The sequence below is a fragment of the Alternaria infectoria genome (genome assembly GCF_024043175.1).
Source record: "Alternaria infectoria strain BMP 0036 chromosome Unknown scaffold_8, whole genome shotgun sequence".
NCBI lineage: Eukaryota > Fungi > Ascomycota > Dothideomycetes > Pleosporales > Pleosporaceae > Alternaria > Alternaria infectoria.
The window spans coordinates 201,467-221,112 of NW_026250697.1; the positions used below are offsets into that span (position 1 = coordinate 201,467).

Here is a 19,646-nt window from a genome sequence, read left to right on the forward strand (position 1 = left end):
GTCGCCATGTGGGAGCGCTGAATCTCTTATTACACTCATTTCCCAGCCGTCTCTCACGACAATCCACCCCGACACGCGCCCGATTGCGACTTCTTCCGCGCCAGCTCGCCGCAGCACCCCCGAAGTCGCGCGACTCTTTCAACCCCGATTCTCTCACCCTTCACCATGGACGGCCAGAAGAAGCCCACCCGGCAGTTTGGAGTCACCAGCGCCATATCAGAGGCCGCGCCGACTGAACACGATATCCGGCTAAACGACAAACTCATCGAGACGCTGAAGACTGAGAATGTCTTCGAGACTCCCGAGGGCAACCGCAGGAGGTACGGCGCTCCCTGAACACGTAGTCGCGCCAAGCTAATCTTCGCAGGGAGGAGGTCATCGATCACATTCAGAAGGTCGTCGAAGAGTTTGTCCGTCGCGTCGGCAAACAGAAGGGTGTGCAGCAGCCTGTCCTCGATGCCGCCGGCGGCAAGATCTTCACCTTCGGTAGTTACGCTCTCGGCGTCCACGGTCCCACGTCGGATATCGATACACTCGTTGTCGCGCCCAAGTTCGTGACCATCGACGAATTCTTCAAAAACTTCCCTCCGACCTTCAGAGAGATGTCCAAGGCCGAAGACATCACCGAATTCGTGCCCGTCGAAGATGCCTTTGTCCCCATTATCAAGATGGAATACCGCGGTGTGAGCATAGATTTGCTATTCGCGTCCTTGCCGAAGAGATCGTCGATACCAAGAACAATGGAGACGATCGAGAAGAAGGATTTGGAAGGTCTCGGCGAGTCGGCAACACGGAGTGTGAACGGCACACGAGTCACCAACGAACTCTTGGATGCGGTGCCGCAAAAGGTCAGCTTTCGACACGCGCTGAGGGCCATCAAACTCTGGTCAAACCGCCGCGGCATCTACGGTGCAGTCTTCGGATACCCTGGCGGAGTTGCATGGGCCATCATGGTTGCGCGCATCTGCCAGCTGTATCCCATGGCCAACGGCGCTACTATCGTTTCCAAGTTCTTCAGCTTGATGTACAAATGGACCTGGCCGCGGCCTGTTATGCTAAAGCACATCGAAGAAGGCGACTTGGGTCTCCGGGTGTGGAATCCCCAGGTCTACGGCGGCGATCGCGCCCACCTCATGCCCATCATCACACCCGCCTTTCCGTCCATGTGCGCTACACATACGGTGATGCCATCGACGCTGCGAATCATGAAGGAGGAGTTCGGGCGAGCGGACAAGATCCTACAGCATATCTTCTCGGGCGCCAAGGACTGGGATTCACTCTTCGAGCGCCACTCTTTCTTTACTAAAGACCACAAATACTACCTCAGTGTCGTTGCCGCCAGTCGGACTAAGGAAGCCAACTCGACCTTCTCCGGACTGGTACAGTCGAAAATCCGTCATATCGTCAAAGGCATCGATGATGGACAAACGGGCATCGACACCGCCCGCCCGTACATTCACTATTTCGAACGTTTCCACCGCTGCAAAGACGATCAATTTCATGAGGTTACGCAGGGTTCTCTCGAGTATATGATACCGGCATCCGAAGTTCCCGCTGAGGGCACTGAGCCAGCGAATGGCGAGCAGCATATCATTTACACTACGACCTTCTACATTGGTCTTACTTTACCTCCAGGTTCGTACATCTAAGTTATCCATCACATGGCACAGCTAACTCGGCGTGTAGATGCTACCAAGTCGCTCGACATCTCCTACCCAGTGAGCCAATTCAGGAGTTACATCACTGATTCCGACCTCTACGATGACAAAGTGATGTCGGTCAAGGTAGTCCATACACGCAAGTAAGTATACCACCTGTCGATGCTTGTGGCAATTACTAACTTGTCAGTACTGCGCTTCCCGACGATGTCTTCGTCGAAGGAGAGACCCGACCAAAGAAGCCTAGCAAAGACAAGAAGAAGAAGGACGCGAAAAGTGCTAAGCGCCACTTCGCCGATACAGGCATTGACGTGCGTGACTCACGCCTCACTAAATCCTCTCGACGCTCACCCGCGTCCCGAGAGTAATCATACGCCATTATGCTGACGATTGTGCTAATACAGGACAGCGAGCATTCGGCAGCAAAGCGTCGACAGGCCGAACTGGCTACCAATGGAGTCGCTACTCCAGCGGCAGCATAAGTTCGCTTTCAGCTAAGCTAGCACATGTTCGCTTTTTCTACACTCTCCATCATTCACTTGATATTCTTGGGGTTTCTGACATTCTTCTTCTCTTCAGTTCCGGCTGCTTCCTCACGCGCCGACAAAGGTACGGCTCGTTAGCAACCTGCCTGCCTGATTACACAGGTCTTTATCGATCGACTTAGAGACGCCTCCGGACTTGCGATCCGACGCCGCATCAGGTGCAGGTGCGTATCAGTACATCCGAGGGCCTCTAACAAACAAAACCAGAAAAAAAAAGTAGGAAAAGACCGCCGCAGAGCGCAGTCACAAAAACACTACAAGAAGGTTTGATCACCCAACTTTTACCATAATGCATCAACCCCCCATTCTGCAGTTGGCGTTGGTTGGCGTTCAAAATGCATTCACATGGCGTTTCACGACGAGCGGGACAGGTGGTATTCGTCCGCGCGATTGGAGTCACAGACAGCGAGGGGAGCGATCAATTTGCTTTACAACACACCGGGAAAGAGAGGAAACTCGTGGCTGCGAGCTGGGATTCTGTAACTAATACGCAAATTCTGTACAACCAAAAATCTACACCATTTGGGGCCTGAGTGCTCTGGCAGATCCATCGATGGTATCGTTGTGTATGAGTGATTGTGATGTGCTGAAGTTTTTCTATAGAATTTTTGTTGGACATTAACAACATGTGCCCAAACCCAATACACTCCATGCCGGGACCCATGTCGCAAGTACATAACATGTAAACAATGCATATCCCTTCGTAATGATAACAGTCATAACCTCGCCACTTCAATATCACACATCATCCCTCTACCATACTGTCTGGCGCCGCAGCAACCGGAGTCGTAGTACCGTCCAGTCCATTGATACCGTCCATCTCGCACACGACCATACCATCGTGAAACAAGTACGGCATGTCGCGGATGTAAGGAGCTTCGGCTTTCTTAGCGCCGGTCAATGCTGAAGCGGCACTTGCCCAGTTGAAGTATTTGTGGCATCCAACGCAGAACTGTCCGTGAATTAGTAAAGTGAAACATATGAGAAGTTCAAGATAGGGTCTTACCATGCTATCACAGCCACCATCCTTCTCGATAACCAACTGGCAATTCGGACACCTCTTCCCATCTTTACCCTGCATCAACTTGAGCGTTTCTTTCTCGGCATCACTCATCTTCTCATCCACATGCTTCGCTGCATACTCCGCGCACGTAACGTCCTTGTGCCACGGAACAAGACACTGGGCGCAAGACCGGAAAGCACAGTCGTTGCACGCGACTTGCGGGTATCCAGCCGCCGTCGCATCTGGCAGACCGATCGCAGTGCATGTCGGTGAGAGACAGGTCATGGGCTTGGGACTCGCAGTTTCTTTCCACACTTCCAGCATTTCCATGTTGAACTTCTCGAGCGCGTCACCCGGAGGCATGTAGCGCAGGATGAAGTGGTGGTCCCAGGGCTCCGTACAACCGGGTTCTAGACAGCCAGCGCCGAGTTGGCGTACGCCGAGCGTGTCCATCTTTGCGGAGAGGAAGTTGCCGATACATGTCTTGCAGACGGGGTCGATTTTCCGTTTGCTGGGGTTCCGGGCTAGGTGGGCGATGCAGGTGAAGGGGACGTCTAGGTGTTGCTGCCAGCGTCCGCGCTTGGGTGGTACCCATTTGACGAACTCATCGGTGGCTTGCTCTTCGATGCAGATGCGGCATGTGAAGTGGGTGGGCGGTGGCTTGCGCGGCCGGGGGTTGGGGTTTGGCTTGCGCTTCTTCGCCCAGGGATCTGCACGTGGGCGACGCTTCTTGGTGGGCTTGGTGACCTTGGTGGCGTGGGCTTCTGAAACTGCTTGTTTAGTCTGCGAGCGGAGGACTCGGGTGGTTGGGGTGGGTGAGGCTGCTCTTCGTGGTACTCGACGCATGGTGGAGTGAGGTGGTCAGTGAGGTGGTGGTACGGTGTTTGATTAGTGGTGATTCAGCGACCAAGTAAAATAGATTGAAGAGTGAAAAGCGTGGTATAGAAGGAGCCTCGACCGAATCGTGACTGACAAGGCTAGTTATATCAGGCTGAGGCTGCAGCTGACGTCGGTTGGCGGTATGGAACCGGAAGGCGCTGTGGATGCCTGGCTTCAATTGGCAGGCAGTGACTCACGGTAAACTTCTCAGCCGTTTAATGGGAAGGTTGTAGCCTGAGATCTGGAGCTTGGTATCTAGGTACCGTGGACGCTTGAGCCAGACAGATGGGTATGTTGCTCAGCCTATACCTAGATATCCCATTGAATAAGGCTAGCAGAAGTAGTAAGCAGTATTATATCAGGACCTATACAATATCACATGAGAGAGCGGCCTCAGTGTGAGACCTGGTGTCATCTATTGGCGCATCTCGTCAGTCGTCATTGGACCATGTTCGTTTGTCGCAAACGTCTCTGATGCCTGGTAGGCTGTCAACGCGCTATCAACGCGCTAACGAGCATCCTGGTGGTTAGTATTCTTGATGCATCTTGCTGCATACACACCATTAAAACTTGATAGCTGAGTGAAATCTGAGATGATGTAGACGTCCGAGTGATGTTTGCCACGACTCGGAGATCCAAGCTGTTCGCAGTCGCGACGGCTGCAGCGACCCCACTTTTAGGCTGCAGGGGTGCGCTGAGCACAGATCCCCCGAGCCCGAACTTTTTTTGCGACGCTTGCAAACGCAGAACGCTCAACTGTCTCTGCAATTACCCCAGTACACGAGGTATTGTCACACGATAACCATGGCGCCCAAGGACGACGACTTTATCTTTACCATCTCCGATCACGAAGATGTATCCGACGACGGTGGTGCCGACGAGGCTGCAGCAACGGCCAAACTAGCTGGCGCTGGAAAGAAGAGGAAATACACTGAAGACCCTGATCTCCACGTTAAGCCGAAAGAAGTCGCGTCGAAGAAAGCGAAGAAGGACAAGAAGAAGGGAAAGAAAGGAGCAGAGCCCGCTCCAGAAATCGAAGATGACAACGCGATGCCAGAACCGACTGAAGATGTCGAACAGAACGACGACATTGCTAGCGACTTCGAGTTTGCGGTCGGCGACATAGATACCGGATTCGTGGAGGAGTTCGACGGCTGGGGCAATGACAACGGCACAGTAGCGCAGGAGTCGCAGAAGAAGGGCACCGCGGTCGATGTCGACGACATCATCGAGCGGAGGCGGAATAAGAAGAGCGCACAGGCAGTCATAGAAACGGAATCGCCCGAGGCTTCTGTCAATGGCGACTTTGAAGATTTCGGCGAGGATGACGAGCTTATGGCCGAAGACGGGTTCGGCATGGGCGCAGCAAGCGACTCAGAGGAAGACCAGGAGGACGAGGAGGAGGCTTCAGAGGCTGAGGGTAGTGGAAGCGAAGAGGAGGGCGACTCGGACGAAGAAGCAGAAGTACCGCATGTACCACATCCCATGGACCTTGAGGGCGCCGAAACAGACCATGAAGATCAGAGCGAGGAAGAGGACGCCGTCGAGGCGAAGAAGGCAGCGGCTTTCTTCGCGCCCGAAGACAGCGTGCAGATCAAGAAGAAGAAGGGGGCCAAAGGCGGTACTGGTTCTTTCCAAGCCATGTCGCTTTCACGACCCATTCTACGAGGTTTGGCGTCTGTCGGCTTCACCGAGCCTACGCCTATCCAGAACAAAGCAGTTCCGATTGCGATGCAAGGCAAGGACGTCGTGGGAGGAGCCGAGACTGGTTCCGGTAAAACGGCCGCTTTCCTCATTCCTATCCTCGAACGTCTGCTCTACCGACCGAAGAAGGTTCCAACCACCCGTGTCGCCATCTTCATGCCTACTCGTGAGTTGGCGGTACAATGTTTCAACGTCGCGACCAAACTTGCCTCCTTCACCGACATTACCTTCGCACTGATGGCTGGTGGTTTCTCAACGCGCGACCAAGAGGCTGTGCTGAAGACCCGACCGGATGTCGTGATTGCGACACCTGGTCGTTTCATCGATCACATGCACAACACAGCTGCTTTCCAGGTTGAGCATCTCGAGATTCTGGTTCTCGATGAAGCCGATCGTATGCTCGAAGAGGGTTTCGAGACCCAACTGAACGAGATCCTGACGACTATTCCGAAATCACGACAGACTATGCTGTTCTCCGCTACCATGACGAGCTCAGTCGACAAGCTTATTCGTATCGGTATGGACAAGCCCGTACGTCTGATGGTTGATGCGAAGAAGCACACTGTAGCAGGTCTGACGCAAGAGTTCGTGCGATTGAGGCAGGGCAAGGAAGATAAGAGGCTTGCGTATTTGATGTACATCTGTGAAAAGATCTACACAGAGAAGGTCATCATCTTCTTCAGGCAAAAGAAGGAAGCGCATCGGGTGCGCGTTGTATTCGCTCTCTGTGGGCTCAAGGCTAGTGAGCTCCATGGTAACATGAGCCAAGAGCAGGTAAGCAACTCAATAACATTTGACGTTTGATACGATACTAACGGTCATAGCGTATTCAATCCGTGGAGGCTTTCCGATCAGGCAAGTCCGCCTACTTATTGGCTACCGATGTCGCCTCGCGTGGTCTTGATATCAAGAACGTCGCGGTAGTCATCAACTACGAAGCTCCGCAAAGTCATGATATCTACATGCATCGTGTTGGTCGTACCGCTCGTGCAGGACGAAGTGGTCGTGCCTGTACGCTTGCCGCAGAACCTGACCGCAAAGTTGTCAAGCAGGCCGTCAAGGCTTCGCGCGACCAAGGCGCCAAGGTTGTCAGTCGACAAGTACCCGTAGAAGAAACCGACAGGTGGATGAAGAAGATCAAGGATCTTGAAGGCGAAATTGAGGAGGTACTCGCCGAAGAGAAAGAAGAGCGTGCCATGAGCGTCACAGAACGTGACCTCAAGCGAGGTGAGAACCTGATCCAGCACGAAGATGAGATCAAATCTCGGCCAAGGCGCACATGGTTCGAGTCCGAGAAGGACAAGTTGGCAGAGAAAGAGAAGGGTGCTGCTGCACTAAACGGATCTTCCCAATCTGCCGGAGCAGCTCTGAAGGCCAAAAAGGGGAAGAAGCTCAGTGGCAAAGACCGCAAGAAGCTCGAGATGAACGACGTCCGATCAGAAGGCAAGGTTTGGAAGAAGGGCAAGGCGGATCGTGGTCTCAGTACTGGCAAAGCGAAGGAGAAGCAGGCTCACCAGAAGGCTAAGTCGAAGAAGATCGCCGCGAAGACCGGGTCGTTCAAGGGCTTCAAGGAGTAGGCGGTTCGTTTGGGAGTGGTTACATAGCTTAATGATACCTCTGATCACGATTTATCGATTCATTGCCTCTTGAGATACATGAAGAGTGCGGGATACAAAAGTATATGAACAGGGTTGACGAATACGTAGACACATTCGTAGGTCGTTACGCAAGCAGACTCTCATTGAAGACTTCCCCGCTGTTGTATGCCCTTCTGCGTGAAACATGCGAGACTACCGTCAGCAGCAAGACCCAGCATATGGTGTGAAAACAACACCCATAAATTCACAATGTCCATCGCTGATGAGCGCACATGGTCCGTTTGGTCCGGTGACGGAACTGATGTGCGATTGACCTCATATGCCAAGCCCACCCCCTTTCCGGTCTAGGCGGGTAACCGGGAGCTGGCGGACGAACATGGCAGATTTATGGTACCTCAATTTCCAGGCACAACTACTTTTGCTTCCACCAGTTTCTTGACACGTACGCTCCTTCCAACACCTCTAACTACGCCTTCTTGTTCCATCTCGGTCTTACTTTTTTGGCAGCCGTACTACCAAGCACCTGCATTCGCGACAGGGTTCGTTATCAGCTCGGCTTATCGGCGGCTCATTCGACAACTTTCTGGTCTGGACCCGCACAGCTTCAACAGCTATTGCAAGCCCGACAAAGCGTTTGTTGGCACTCTGCACGCCCGTTCCGAACGATTCCGTCCGTTCACGCCCAGCGCTGGACTTTACCTCGCCTGCACGTCATCCCATACGAGCACCTGCTGCCTAGCGCTCTGAGCATCAGCAGAGCGCGCATACGAACCTCCACTCTCTGCAGTAAGCGCAGCGGGGTACACGTGTATACAAAGACACGCAGCTATAGCGAGTGTCTCCATTGAGGATAATCGGGAAGACGGATCGGACGCCATCTCGACCACCATGGCATCGGTACAAACACAAGCCAACGGCAACGGCGCCGCGGTACGGCCAGCACAGGCTGAGAAGGAGGGCGCGTACGAGAACATATTCCTCTTCATCCCAAACTTGATCGGTAGGCGCATCCCTTCCATATCACCATACACAAGCTAACACTCCCACAGGCTACTCGCGCGTCTTCCTCGCCCTGATCTCGCTCTACTACATGCCCCTCCACCCACGCACATGCACGCTCCTCTACAGCATATCCTGCCTGCTCGACGCACTCGACGGCTACGCCGCGCGGGCCTACGAACAGAGCACCAAGTTTGGAGCTGTGCTCGACATGGTCACGGACAGGTGTACAACAACGTGTCTGCTCGTTTTCTTGGCGCAAGCATTCCCGCGCTTCAGCATCGTCTTCCAGGGCCTCATCTCCCTCGACTTGGCTAGCCACTACATGCACATGTACGCGACGCTGAGCATGGGCGGCAGCGGCCAGAGCCACAAGAACGTGAATGAGAGCAGGAGTTGGTTGTTGAAGCAGTACTACTCCAATAACGTACGTTACTCATACTCAACTGGAATCTCGTGTGTGTAGCACGATCGCAAAGCCATATGCTAACAACCCACCCACAGAAAGTCCTCTTCACCCTCTGCGCCATGAACGAAATCTTCTTCATCGCCCTCTACCTACTCTCCTTCAGCTCGCCCCTCCTCTCCCCAACCCTCTTCTCCGACCTCAACAACCCCTCGTCCATCCAGCCCGGCTCCCCCGCCGCTCCCAAGCCGTCCATGTTCTTCGCTAGCCCCTTCTCCGCTGCAGCCATGGAGATGGCTCGCGCCAACAAGATGGACTCGACTGTGCCCTGGATCTGCATGCTTACATCCGCTCCCTTTATGGCTGTCAAGCAGTGGATAAACATTGTTCAGATGGTTAAGGCGAGCCAGTGGCTCGCGGAGGGTGATCGCGAGGCGAGGAGGAAGGCGGGTTTGCCTAGGAAGGGGGGCGCGAAGAAGAGTCAATAGATGGCTCTTCTTATCGGATACGCAAGCGGGTCTGAAGTCCAGAGCTGGCGAAAGGACAGACAGACTCGTGGGTAATGAGGAGTACCGCTCACCTGGGGGGTTATCTTCGGCGGGCATGCATGTGTACAGATCAGATCTTCTGTATGCGGTTTTTCTCCCTTCATCTTTCCTTCTTTTCTTGTTTTCACCTACTCATTTTGTAGTGATTTGCGACTTCACTTGTCTGCTTCATCAACTTTCTTCATTCGTTTTTTTAAAGCTTCTAGCTTTTTATCTTGTACGAGTGTTCATCTCTTTTGCCTCTATAGATGGTTCCAGGCTTTGCGGCGCGGAGAAAAGAAAAAGATCAAAGTCTTGACAAGGCCTTTGTACGCCAACATAATAATATGTCGTTTGCTGTATATATACTTCCTGTGAGAAATTGTGGCTGTGCTATTCATGCTAAAGTCACGGAACAGGTGCTCCATGAAGCTAGAATTGCGTTTTCATTGCGCTATGAATAATACGTGTTTCCTCTAATCCCTACTATCCCCATCTCGTTTTCCTTCGATACAACAGTAATACGCAACTCATGCAAGCATCTCCAACAGCTCGTCTGCAACCCATTCCAATTCATTCGTCCATCCAATCGTTTCTTCCTCACGAACAACATTCACATTCACATTCGCGTCGTCTGGGCCCTTTGTCGACACAAGTCTCGCTGCAGCCCCTTTAATGAGAAACCCTTTTTCTTCCGTCCATCCATAACGATGCTGCTAGCCGGGTGGACTGGGGGTTGAGGAATCCTATTTCCCCGAAACACGTCCCGCCCGGACCAAGTCCTGGAATGCTGACTCTAGTGCCCGCTTTACTTCGCGGTAGCTCACTATCAGCACGTTTTGCTCGTCGCGGCTGACGAGCGGTATCTTCTCGTCGGTCCCGGCGTCGAGCTTGTTTAAGCAGTCGAGAACGTGCGCGAGGTCAGTGACCGGGTGTCCGTTGGCGTCTACTTGGTGGAAGACGTAGTCGCGGAAGAGCTTGAGGTAGTAGCGCTCTCCAGTTTCTGCCCATACCGATGATGGGTTTGCGCCACTGTTGCCGGGCATGTTTTGGGAGGCGTCTAGTTCTGGTCGCTCGTTGATCATATTGAGCTTGACCAGCAAACGGACCAATCTCGATGATTCCAACTCTTTTCCGAGGTTCACTGTAAGCGTGTCCTGGGCATGCAGCTCGCTGTCGAACACTGATGCGAATTGGTCGGCGATACCTCCCAGGAAGGTGTCAATGTCTTTCTGCATCGGCGCTGGTGTTGTAGGAGACGACGGTGCGCCTGGTGCTGGTTGAGGGTTAAGCAGCCATTGTACGCACTCCTTCAGACGGGCTGTATAGCTTCTAGTGATATAGTCCATCGACTTTTGCATCTGCAAGTGGGCTGTGGCGTTGTTGTTCGCGATGCAAAGTATTAGTCGTCCTAGCTGAACGAGGTCGTCTGCTTGCAGTTCGGGCACGGGACGCGCATTGTCAAACTGGACTATGTCCATAATACTGCATGCGTTTAGTCGTATCCGGTTCTTTGACGTCAACAGTATTTTCGAAGGTGTGATGAGGCGCGCTGCGAGACCCGAACCGTGTATGGCCTTTAGAGCCGATGCAATTTGAACAATGTAGCCCCATAACACTTGCTCCGGTACGTGCGATGATGCAGGTTGCCTCCCGTGGAAACGCTGCACCGGCTTGAAATGCTCATCAGCAAGTGACTTCGAATTTGGATGGTAGTCCGTGACTAAGATTAGAGAACTATCGCCAAAAGCTCGAGTAGTGAACGCTTCGTGGATTGTAACCACATTGCCGTTCAAAACGCGTTTCCATGGCTGGGCGGAGCGAATTGCAGTCTCGCTTGTAAGGCGGAAGTTTTCCAGACGGCGTAGCGCATACGTCTTGCCATCTTTGCTTGACACAGCTTTGTAGATCCAGCTGGCGTACCCAAATGGCGCCGTGTTCTTCTGGGGTGACATGTCTAAACAAAACAAGGAGTGAAACTGCTCAATGACCGGCAAAGTACTATTCGGCGCGACCTGACGTGCAATATCCGCCTTCTTTTGCAACTCTTCCCGAAGAGCGTCAGGTATGAAGAAATCATGTGCAGTACGCTGGTAAGCAAGCAGACCCGTCGGCTGAGGCCCTACCGGCCAGTACAGATGGTATGCTGGAGTTTGAAACGCGTTGGCGTTCTGGAAATACGTCGTCGAAGCATCTTGTGCATACGGGTTGATGGTAGCAGCTTGGTGAGTTGCACCTGCCAGGGTAGAGATGCTGGACGGTGTGCTGAAAGGATCGTAGCCCACGTTGGGGTCCACCTAGGGCGTTGTGAGTCGAGAACTGGATGTAAGAACGTGCGCCAAGGTCACGAATTGAAGACAGATATATCAAGTAAAGCCACGCACCATCTGCTGACCCTCGAAAGACTGCGGGACAAAATCTTGGAAGTCATGTGAATTCCAATCAATGGCGGGTTCTTTCGCGTGCATATGCGGGGTGGTGACGGCTGAGACGATCAGCATGCATATAGAAGTCATTTGCGAATGCTCAGGACTCACCGGAGCGTTGCGATTTGGGAGTGAAGACGGCAGCATTGGCCGCCTTGGGGGATATGGCGGCACTGCGAGAGGACGGGGTCACAGATCCATTGGTGCTCGCCTGCAGAGGCGTGAAGGAGGGAGAATCAACATTGAATCTCTTTTTGGCGTTCTCATTCTGGCCCAACTTGAGGGTGTCGTGGATGTAGGGGCAGGCTAGACAGGGTCACCACAGGATTCGGCAGGCGCGGCCAGCAGCACTTACTGTTTTCGTACCGGCAGTGTCCGTAAATGGTGACATTGCGGCAGAGGGTGTTCTTCGCTTCTGCATAGGCCAGTCAGACATGACATGTGTATAAAGTGTGGCTGCGTCATACCGCGTCCCTTAGGGCGAGGAGAGACGACTCCCCGTCGCGAATCACCCGAAGGACCGCCAAAGGTTGTTGCCATGAATCGCGGCTGGCTCGTCGAGGCGGTGTTGGTAGCAATAGAGGGGTGCTGGCGCGTCTTGGACGCAGTCGGGGGTGAGCGAGCAGCGCTCTGCGCGGGCTCTACGGGCTGCGAGGTGGGCGGTTTGCGGTCGGAGCCGGTATCATCTGACGAGCCGCCTCCCCTACTCCATCGGCCCGTGGACTTGTTCGAGTGTTTCCGCCTGGTGGTGCGCGCCTGTTTCTGGGGCGTGGTCGGGGCGTTGCGCCCGGGGGGATTGGGAAGCGAGTCCCGTGACGACGACGACGTCAACTCGGAGAAGGATTCGGTAGTCGAGGAGCCAGAGCTGGCAATGGCAGTCGCATGTGGGTGGCCCCTGGCTACGGAAAAGAAGGCAGGGCGCGGGGGCGTCGTGGAAGCGTGCGGCGCGCCTTTGTTCGGCGGCGATGCAGGCTGAATGGTGGGCAACCTGTGGCCGGCGTGGTGAGAAGTTCCTGCGAGCACATTAGAGAGCGAGCCCATCAGCGGCGACACGTCGTGGGCAGAAAGAGACGGCGGCTGGAGGTGCCCAGGGCCGCCGTCAGACATGGCGGGCGGGATGTTTCGCGATAGCCGACGAGAGTGGCATGCTGGGGCGGGACAATTGGATGGGTACCTTTCGGAATTGCGGGCTATGAGCCACCCCCAGCGAGTCCAGCGTCCTGTAGGAGCAGCAGCCGCGTCTCCATTAGCAGGCACAGTCCAAATGGCGAGGCAGACTAGACGAGCAGGCGCGCTGGGTGAGTGAGGTGTGATAGCTGCGGGCTACACCTATCAGCGAACACCCGCCTTCCCTGCTGTTTGGCGTGTTTGCAGCTGGCGGCTTAGTCATCCGCTCAGTCATCCAACTTCCCCCTCGGCATGCTTCACACATCACCACCTAGATACGACATCACCGAGCTCAACCTCAAACATTGAACACGGGGCCTTACTTGCATTGGAAGTCGTCTCTTCACGAATGTTGCAGGTCATTATACCTTCATGTCCCTCGCCTTTCTCTGATCCCGTCTGTCGCTCACGCATTTGACTCCTCGCCCAAACGCCCTCCATGTCTCCCTCACGACTTCCGTCTTCGCCGTTTGCAATGTATTCTTCTACCTTGACCGGCGTCGATGAAGAGTGTGTCGGAATATGCGGATCACCCGAGCACCCATGGCGTTCGCATTGGTCTGCACGCTGCGGTCGTGAATGGCCTGGCGAGGGCACTGTCTGGATGCCTCTGTTTGTGCTTGGGGTCCAGGAATTAGCGGTTGCAGCTCGCTGAAGATGGCCTCATGGATTTCTCCTCGCTGACTCATCTGCTCCGGGTGAAGATCTGGCTCTCTGTTCTGGGGTGGTCGCACAAGTTCGTCCATGTCCGGTGTACGAGGCAGTTGTGTGAACGTACTGCTACCCCCATTGACGACGGGCCGGGTCTGTTGTTGTGCAGCGAGAGGTTCAGCACTCATGGTACGGCTTGCTCCTCCCACGGCTCTGGGACTGTTGAATCTTGACGGTTCACCCTGCTCTTGCCGCCACTGGAGATACTCCGGGTCAAGCAGAGCTTCTGCATTGGCTCCACGCGGCATCTCATCGAACCAACTAACTCTCATACTCTGGCTCTGAGCGGCCGAGGACCTGAACGGCGACATACCGGGTTGCCATCTACTACCTTCGCCCGGACGCGACGAAGACACTTCTCGCTGTCGTGCTGGACGTTCTACCATGAACGCCTGTGGTGTAGGTACGACAGTCGATGATCCACCCAACTGGCTTTCGCTGGCCATGTAGTGACGGAAAATGCCTGCGTTCACAAACCAATTGTGTCTGTAGTCTGCAAGCATAAACCTTACTGCTCGTTCCGAAATACCCTCAAGCGCTTGCCTGGTGTCCCTTTCAGTTGCAATCGAGAGAAGTGAGAACAACCTTGTCTCTTGCAGGAGCTCCCGATCAAAGCTGCCAATAACAGCACCCCTTAGCCATTCGCTGCGCATAGCCCCTGTCTCGTCGGGAGTGAAGTGCCAGTTGTCAGGCATGAGTTTGTTCAAGAGGGCGCCATATTCGATAAGCAACCTTGTCTGGTCTAGACCTGGCTCGGGACGGTTATCTGAAGCCGGTTGGGGACCAAGCTGGAGACGAAGCTGCTCCAATCGCTCCAGGTCGCGCACGAACGCAGAGCGATTCCTCCAGCGGTCCTCGAGAGCATCGCCGGAAATTCGATCTGTTTCCAGGATTTTCAGTCTGCGATAACGCTCCTCTATAGGTGTGTATTCGCCTGTTGCCGGGTCGGGCATGATACATGAAGGCACCGGTTTCAACTCGTGAACGGCTTCTAACGCACGTCGGAATCGAGGGTCGCTTGGCGATGCATCAGGAACATCAAGGTTATGGCGCCTAAGCTCGCTCAGGAGCAAGTTGTTGTGGTTGCGAAAAGCCACCACCGTATCTCCCAGCATCGACACGGTGTTACTTAGTTCGTCTAAGCTCGTGAATAGGCCCGCCAGATCTCCTTGTTCATCGACATCACTCAAAGGTGGCTGTGTCGTCACAATTAGCGAATGCGCGTGGATTGTTTTTGTAAACAATGCTTACAGGTAGAGGGTGACGACTCGGAAAGAGCGGTAGGCGACAGTTTGGACAGCTGCTATGTTGTGTATTCCATGAGTTGAGCCAGGCCAGCAAGCAATGCTTGTGGAAAGTGTGGCCGCAACGACGAATCTCGTCGACCTCCTGGCCCGACTGTAGCTCATCAAGACAGATTGCACACAGCGTCGGTATATCATCGCTGCTTGTCGTCGCGCGCAAGCCGATGCGGACGAACTCCTCTTGATTCGCTGCCATTGCGACTTCCGGCGGTGTTCAAAAGTCAGTCAAGAGCTGTCGCGAAAATGAAACTTGAGGCAAGAGTATTGTTGGGGAGCTCGGACTTGCTGCCTGATTTTCCACTTCTTCGATTCACTTTCACGTTATTCGTACGCGCGTTTGCACCTTGTGGTCACTCGGCTGTCTAGACAACCGCCGCGCAAAGCACTTATCAATATCGCTACTGGACACTCGACAGACGATTATACTAGAGGAATACTCTTCTCCATTCATAGACCATCACGATTACTCGCTATCTACGACCTCGCTACCCTTCAATATGCCCTGGGCTCCAGCTCTAACGGAGCAACAAAAGCGGGACACACCACAGGACAGCGTCGAGAGGGTCACAAGTGCGATACGGACGATCAGACCATGTAGCGGCACTGTAGACGACCACGGTCGAACCGCGCCGAACATTTTTCACCTCCTCGACTGCGGCCATGTTGTCGTTATCGATGGGTCGGATACGAGATGCGGTAGCAACTGCCGATACCCCATAAATGGGGCCAACCCACAGTTCTCAGAGACCCTCGTAAAGTCATTTACGGCGTATGTTATCGACGAAGCTTTTAGGTTCTGTCAATCGCTAATGCGTCCTCTTCTAGTCCAAGGCACATAAGTATCCTGGCAACTGACTTTCGGCCGCGTCAAGAACCCCTCTATTGCGAAGTCTGTCAGGGAATTCCAGTAGACCACTACCTCTTCCAGAAATACCGTCGACGTTCTCTCGCCCTCACACGCGGTGAAATTGTAGCGGCTCTCCAGATCCCGAACGACCTGGTCGACAACATATTGGCGGCACCGTTCCCCAATCCAGACCTCCAAGAGCACAATTTACAATGTGGCCACAAGGTCTACTGTGTTGCTCAGCAACGTTGTGGTCAGAACTGTGAGTCTGACAAGCCCTGCCTGAGGCATCCCTTGGCACTTCTTCTCAACAAGGACTACGGTGTTATATTTTGTCAGGAGTGCGTCTTGAGAGCGGAACGGCTTTACACGAGGTATGAGGCGATAGAGAAGGAGTTGCAGGTGAGACGCGAAGGTTACCCCGGGCCGGGGGCTGAATTTGGTTTCTAGGTTTGTTGTTGGTTCCATTCTTCGTTCATCTTTTTGGCCTTTGCACATGATAGACCTTGATTGAACTTTCCATGCTTGTAGAGTGGCGTAGACCAATTTTTCCTCTTCTCGATACAATTGGTGATGAAAGCGCAAGACCGTTGGTCTTGATGACGTATCTGGCAGAAGTCAGAATCTCGCTCTCACTTCGGGAGCGCGCAAGCCCCTGTGCCTGTTCGGTATTCACTATGCCAATGGGGTTGCATCGCTTTGGGTTTCTCACTATTGTCGCATGTCTGCTCATCCTATTGTTCTACGGTCTCGGAGCCTAGCGTGCCTGGACGCATCGAGCGATAACCGCTCACCTTCACTACAGTTTAGCAAAATAGGCTACGAAGGTTCTATTAGTTTCTCTCTTCTACAACGGGTAGTCTGTAACACCAACGCAACTACTCCCTCGTTCTCAACCGCAGACCGATCACATACTTAGCGACTCATCGACCTCACCGCGGGTTCGTATCATCAGCAAACCTTCATCAACAGCTCGATGGGAAAACAGAAGACAGTCACGACGGGAAAGCCGCCGGGACGTCCTCGCGGTGGCGCCAAAGGTGGTAGCCGTGGTGGCGGCCGACCGAAAGGCAGAGCCTCGAAGTCAGCGACACCGGCGCCATCGGCGCCAGAAGCTGTATCCGATAGACCGGGACCCAAGCTACTGTTGAAGCCGTCGGTGGGAAGATCTGATAGTCCAGCACAGGAGCGCGACGCGACACCGGGATATGGCGCGAGCGAAGATCAAGACGACGACCTTGCTCAGCAATCCGTAGAGGCGGCGCCGGTGACGACTCGCACCGGACGAGCAGTCAACAAGCCAAACCAGTACGACGCCGCTCAGGGTAGCGAGATCGATGCCTTCATTGATCAGGCTGAAGAAGATGCTAGAGACGATGGCAGACGATTCATCGCGAGTGATCCATGTGAGTGCTCCTCTCTCTTGTGCTATGATCACAGATTGCTGACCTTATTCCAGCGTACGTTACACACAAGGCCCAAGAGCAGATCAAGCAGCCACCAAAGACACCAAAGCCAAGAGGACGTCCGCCCAAGAACCGCACGCCGTTTAGCGCCGCCGCTAGGAAATCAGTCGAACAATACGGGATGTTCGCGTCCCCTACAGTGCCTCCCCCGTTCATAGCAGACAAAGAAATATACTTGATCCTGAGCAACCTCAAGAGCAACGCCAAGATCAACCTCGACCTTCCCGGCCTCACCGACGCCGCCAACCCATACCAGGCTCTACCCTACAGCGCCAAAACTCTCACTCAACTATACATTGTCTGCTACCAAGAGAAGTTCTGGGATCTCTGCGACATGGTAGCCGACACATGGATCCGCAAGTTCCACGACCAGCGCAAAAAGGCTCAAGAAGACAAGGAAAAGGACGAAAAACCAGAGGAGGAGAAAACAGAGGAAATCTGGCTCCCTAACCGAGCGCTCAATCGGCGCAAGCGAGTCGCACAACAGGCGTGGCGGAAGGGCAAGAATATCCCAGCGGAGTTCGATCAGTTCCCTAGAGACTACGACTTGGAAGTCACGGATCCTGAACTTGACAAAGATGTTACGTCAGTCCATACTGATCTCCTCAACTTACTTTACACATATACATCACCCAGGTGTGGAGCGAGACTCCTCTGGGCCGACGCACTCACCCTGGGTGGCGACAAGACCGAGCACATCATTGGGAAAGTCACGCGCAAGGGCTTCCATCTACACCCCGAGCTCCTCTTCGACATCATGCAAACAAGTCTGCGTATGGTCCGACGAAACCTCACGCTGAAGATCGAAGAGAGCACGGAGGGCGCATGGTGCAATCGATACCACGAGCACGGCAAGAACGGCAACGCTTGCTACCGACAGCGCGCGTCGAGGGTCGACGAGGGCCTAGAGATGGCGATAGAGCAGTCTCGGAACAGGGAAGAGATTGCTGGGGAGGGTGAAGCTGATGATGTGGATTTGATAGAGGAGTTGGAGTTGGCACTGTGGGCGCAGGAGCAGGAAGACACTCCTAGGGCTGAGAAGAGAGGGCGCGAGGATGGTGGTGATGAGGTTAGTCCGAGTAAGCGGGCTAGGTTTGTGGGGGAGGAAGAGGATGCTGAGGGGGACTCTGAGGAGGATTGAGCGAGCTCGGCACAGAGGGTCCGCGGTTGCCTTTTCCGGAAATCCGGGCACGATGTCGACAGGATGGCACAACTTCGCCTTGCCAATGATGCTGCAGTTGAGTCGATAGCTAGGCAGTGCAGGTATAGAAAAAACAATTACACTACTCACGTTCTGGACTGAAGGCGCGATGTGCTGACGATTGCGCACTGTTGCGCAGCGGTGGTCTTATCGCACCTGCCTCTGACTGTCCTTCACTTTATCGCGCCTACTTCCTGGTCGTCACTTCCCTCGGGGCGACGGCACAATGCTAACACGTGCTTCATCGCCTAACTGCCACTTACAAACACCCTGCCGTCTCATTTGCCGCCAACACACCGACATTCTCCCATCACCCCAGATCTAACGTTCAGTCACACTCTCCCCACAACTAGTTCCGGATAACCGTACAGGACCCTTCAGGCGCCCTGTCAGAGTGACATGTGAACCTCGTACCCCGGATCCCATTTCTCCGCACGGCTTGAATCAGTCGTTGTGATTACAAGACGTATAAATGGGTCTTATCCCCAACATTGGCGCCTTGGTCCGTCTTGGTCGATACCCACAATGAGCTCGTAAGTGCGTGCTTTCCACCCCATATGCTTTCCAAGGCGGCTAATCAGTTCAGAGGCGTTTGACAGCGTCCGTATCCACCCGATCATCCAACACCTCCGCCCGCGGACATACGCACACAATGTCTGGATGGATGTGTTGAACGAAAGCCAATGTCTGTTGAGGGCGACCTAGCCGGCAATGCGGATTGAACACAACACCACCTCAGTAGATGTTTCATGCACGGCAATCACCGACACTTGGATTCTTGTGGCTTCGACGGTAGCCGTTTGTATACACGATGCATAAGAGGAAGGATCAGACCCACTGGCATCGCCGACCAGCCGATCAATCTCGCCCGCTGTGGACCAGAAGGATGCCCGCATGATTCTCAAATTTATCGCAGCGCTTAAGAGGAGAGAACATGACTTCGATGATGCCTACGAAAGATACGATGTAGCAAAAATGTTGCTCTGTTGACGTCTAGGACAAGCACTTGGGCGTCCTTTGGCACAACGGCTTGCGCTGTTCACAAGCACTTGGTGAAGGCATGGCAAGCTTGGTCTTCGCTAACCATCTCACGCGCACCTCGTGTGTGTGGAGACCCCAAGTCAGAGCGCCTGCGTTCGCACCGATAAGCCTCGGAGCTCCGACCGGGGGTGGTGGACGTATCACACCTCTAGACCTGTCTGTTT

The 19,646-nt window shown here is 54.0% G+C and overlaps 7 protein-coding genes across 7 annotated transcripts; 4 read left to right on the forward strand and 3 right to left on the reverse strand.

Moving 5' to 3' along the window:
• Positions 1-165: 165 nt before the first annotated feature.
• On the forward strand, positions 166-2,026 carry J4E92_005495 (uncharacterized protein; the record flags this gene model as incomplete). The annotated part of the gene is made up of 4 exons (XM_051496876.1): positions 166-320; positions 368-1,635; positions 1,687-1,801; positions 1,849-2,026. 4 exons carry the CDS (start codon positions 166-168, stop codon positions 2,024-2,026), a joined length of 1,716 nt encoding a protein of 571 aa, XP_051352536.1.
• Positions 2,027-2,948: 922 nt separating this feature from the next.
• Positions 2,949-4,052, reverse strand: J4E92_005496 (uncharacterized protein; the record flags this gene model as incomplete). The annotated part of the gene is made up of 2 exons (XM_051496877.1): positions 2,949-3,155; positions 3,210-4,052. The coding sequence occupies 2 exons, from the start codon at positions 4,050-4,052 to the stop codon at positions 2,949-2,951; spliced, it is 1,050 nt and encodes a 349-aa protein (XP_051352537.1).
• Positions 4,053-4,889: 837 nt separating this feature from the next.
• On the forward strand, positions 4,890-7,366 carry DRS1 (nucleolar DEAD-box protein required for synthesis of 60S ribosomal subunit; the record flags this gene model as incomplete). The annotated part of the gene is made up of 2 exons (XM_051496878.1): positions 4,890-6,563; positions 6,614-7,366. The coding sequence occupies 2 exons, from the start codon at positions 4,890-4,892 to the stop codon at positions 7,364-7,366; spliced, it is 2,427 nt and encodes an 808-aa protein (XP_051352538.1).
• A 909-nt stretch (positions 7,367-8,275) lies between these two features.
• On the forward strand, positions 8,276-9,280 carry J4E92_005498 (uncharacterized protein; the record flags this gene model as incomplete). Its single annotated transcript, XM_051496879.1, has 3 exons — positions 8,276-8,387; positions 8,437-8,813; positions 8,891-9,280. The coding sequence occupies 3 exons, from the start codon at positions 8,276-8,278 to the stop codon at positions 9,278-9,280; spliced, it is 879 nt and encodes a 292-aa protein (XP_051352539.1).
• Positions 9,281-10,065: 785 nt separating this feature from the next.
• Positions 10,066-12,852, reverse strand: PAN3 (PAB-dependent poly(A)-specific ribonuclease subunit 3; the record flags this gene model as incomplete). The annotated part of the gene is made up of 5 exons (XM_051496880.1): positions 10,066-11,616; positions 11,704-11,804; positions 11,857-12,051; positions 12,101-12,160; positions 12,213-12,852. The coding sequence occupies 5 exons, from the start codon at positions 12,850-12,852 to the stop codon at positions 10,066-10,068; spliced, it is 2,547 nt and encodes an 848-aa protein (XP_051352540.1).
• A 545-nt stretch (positions 12,853-13,397) lies between these two features.
• J4E92_005500 (uncharacterized protein) lies at positions 13,398-14,576 on the reverse strand (the record flags this gene model as incomplete). The annotated part of the gene is made up of 1 exon (XM_051496881.1): positions 13,398-14,576. One exon carries the CDS (start codon positions 14,574-14,576, stop codon positions 13,398-13,400), a length of 1,179 nt encoding a protein of 392 aa, XP_051352541.1.
• A 2,174-nt stretch (positions 14,577-16,750) lies between these two features.
• Positions 16,751-18,381, forward strand: J4E92_005501 (uncharacterized protein; the record flags this gene model as incomplete). Its single annotated transcript, XM_051496882.1, has 2 exons — positions 16,751-17,180; positions 17,234-18,381. The coding sequence occupies 2 exons, from the start codon at positions 16,751-16,753 to the stop codon at positions 18,379-18,381; spliced, it is 1,578 nt and encodes a 525-aa protein (XP_051352542.1).
• Between the last annotated feature and the right edge of the window lie 1,265 nt (positions 18,382-19,646).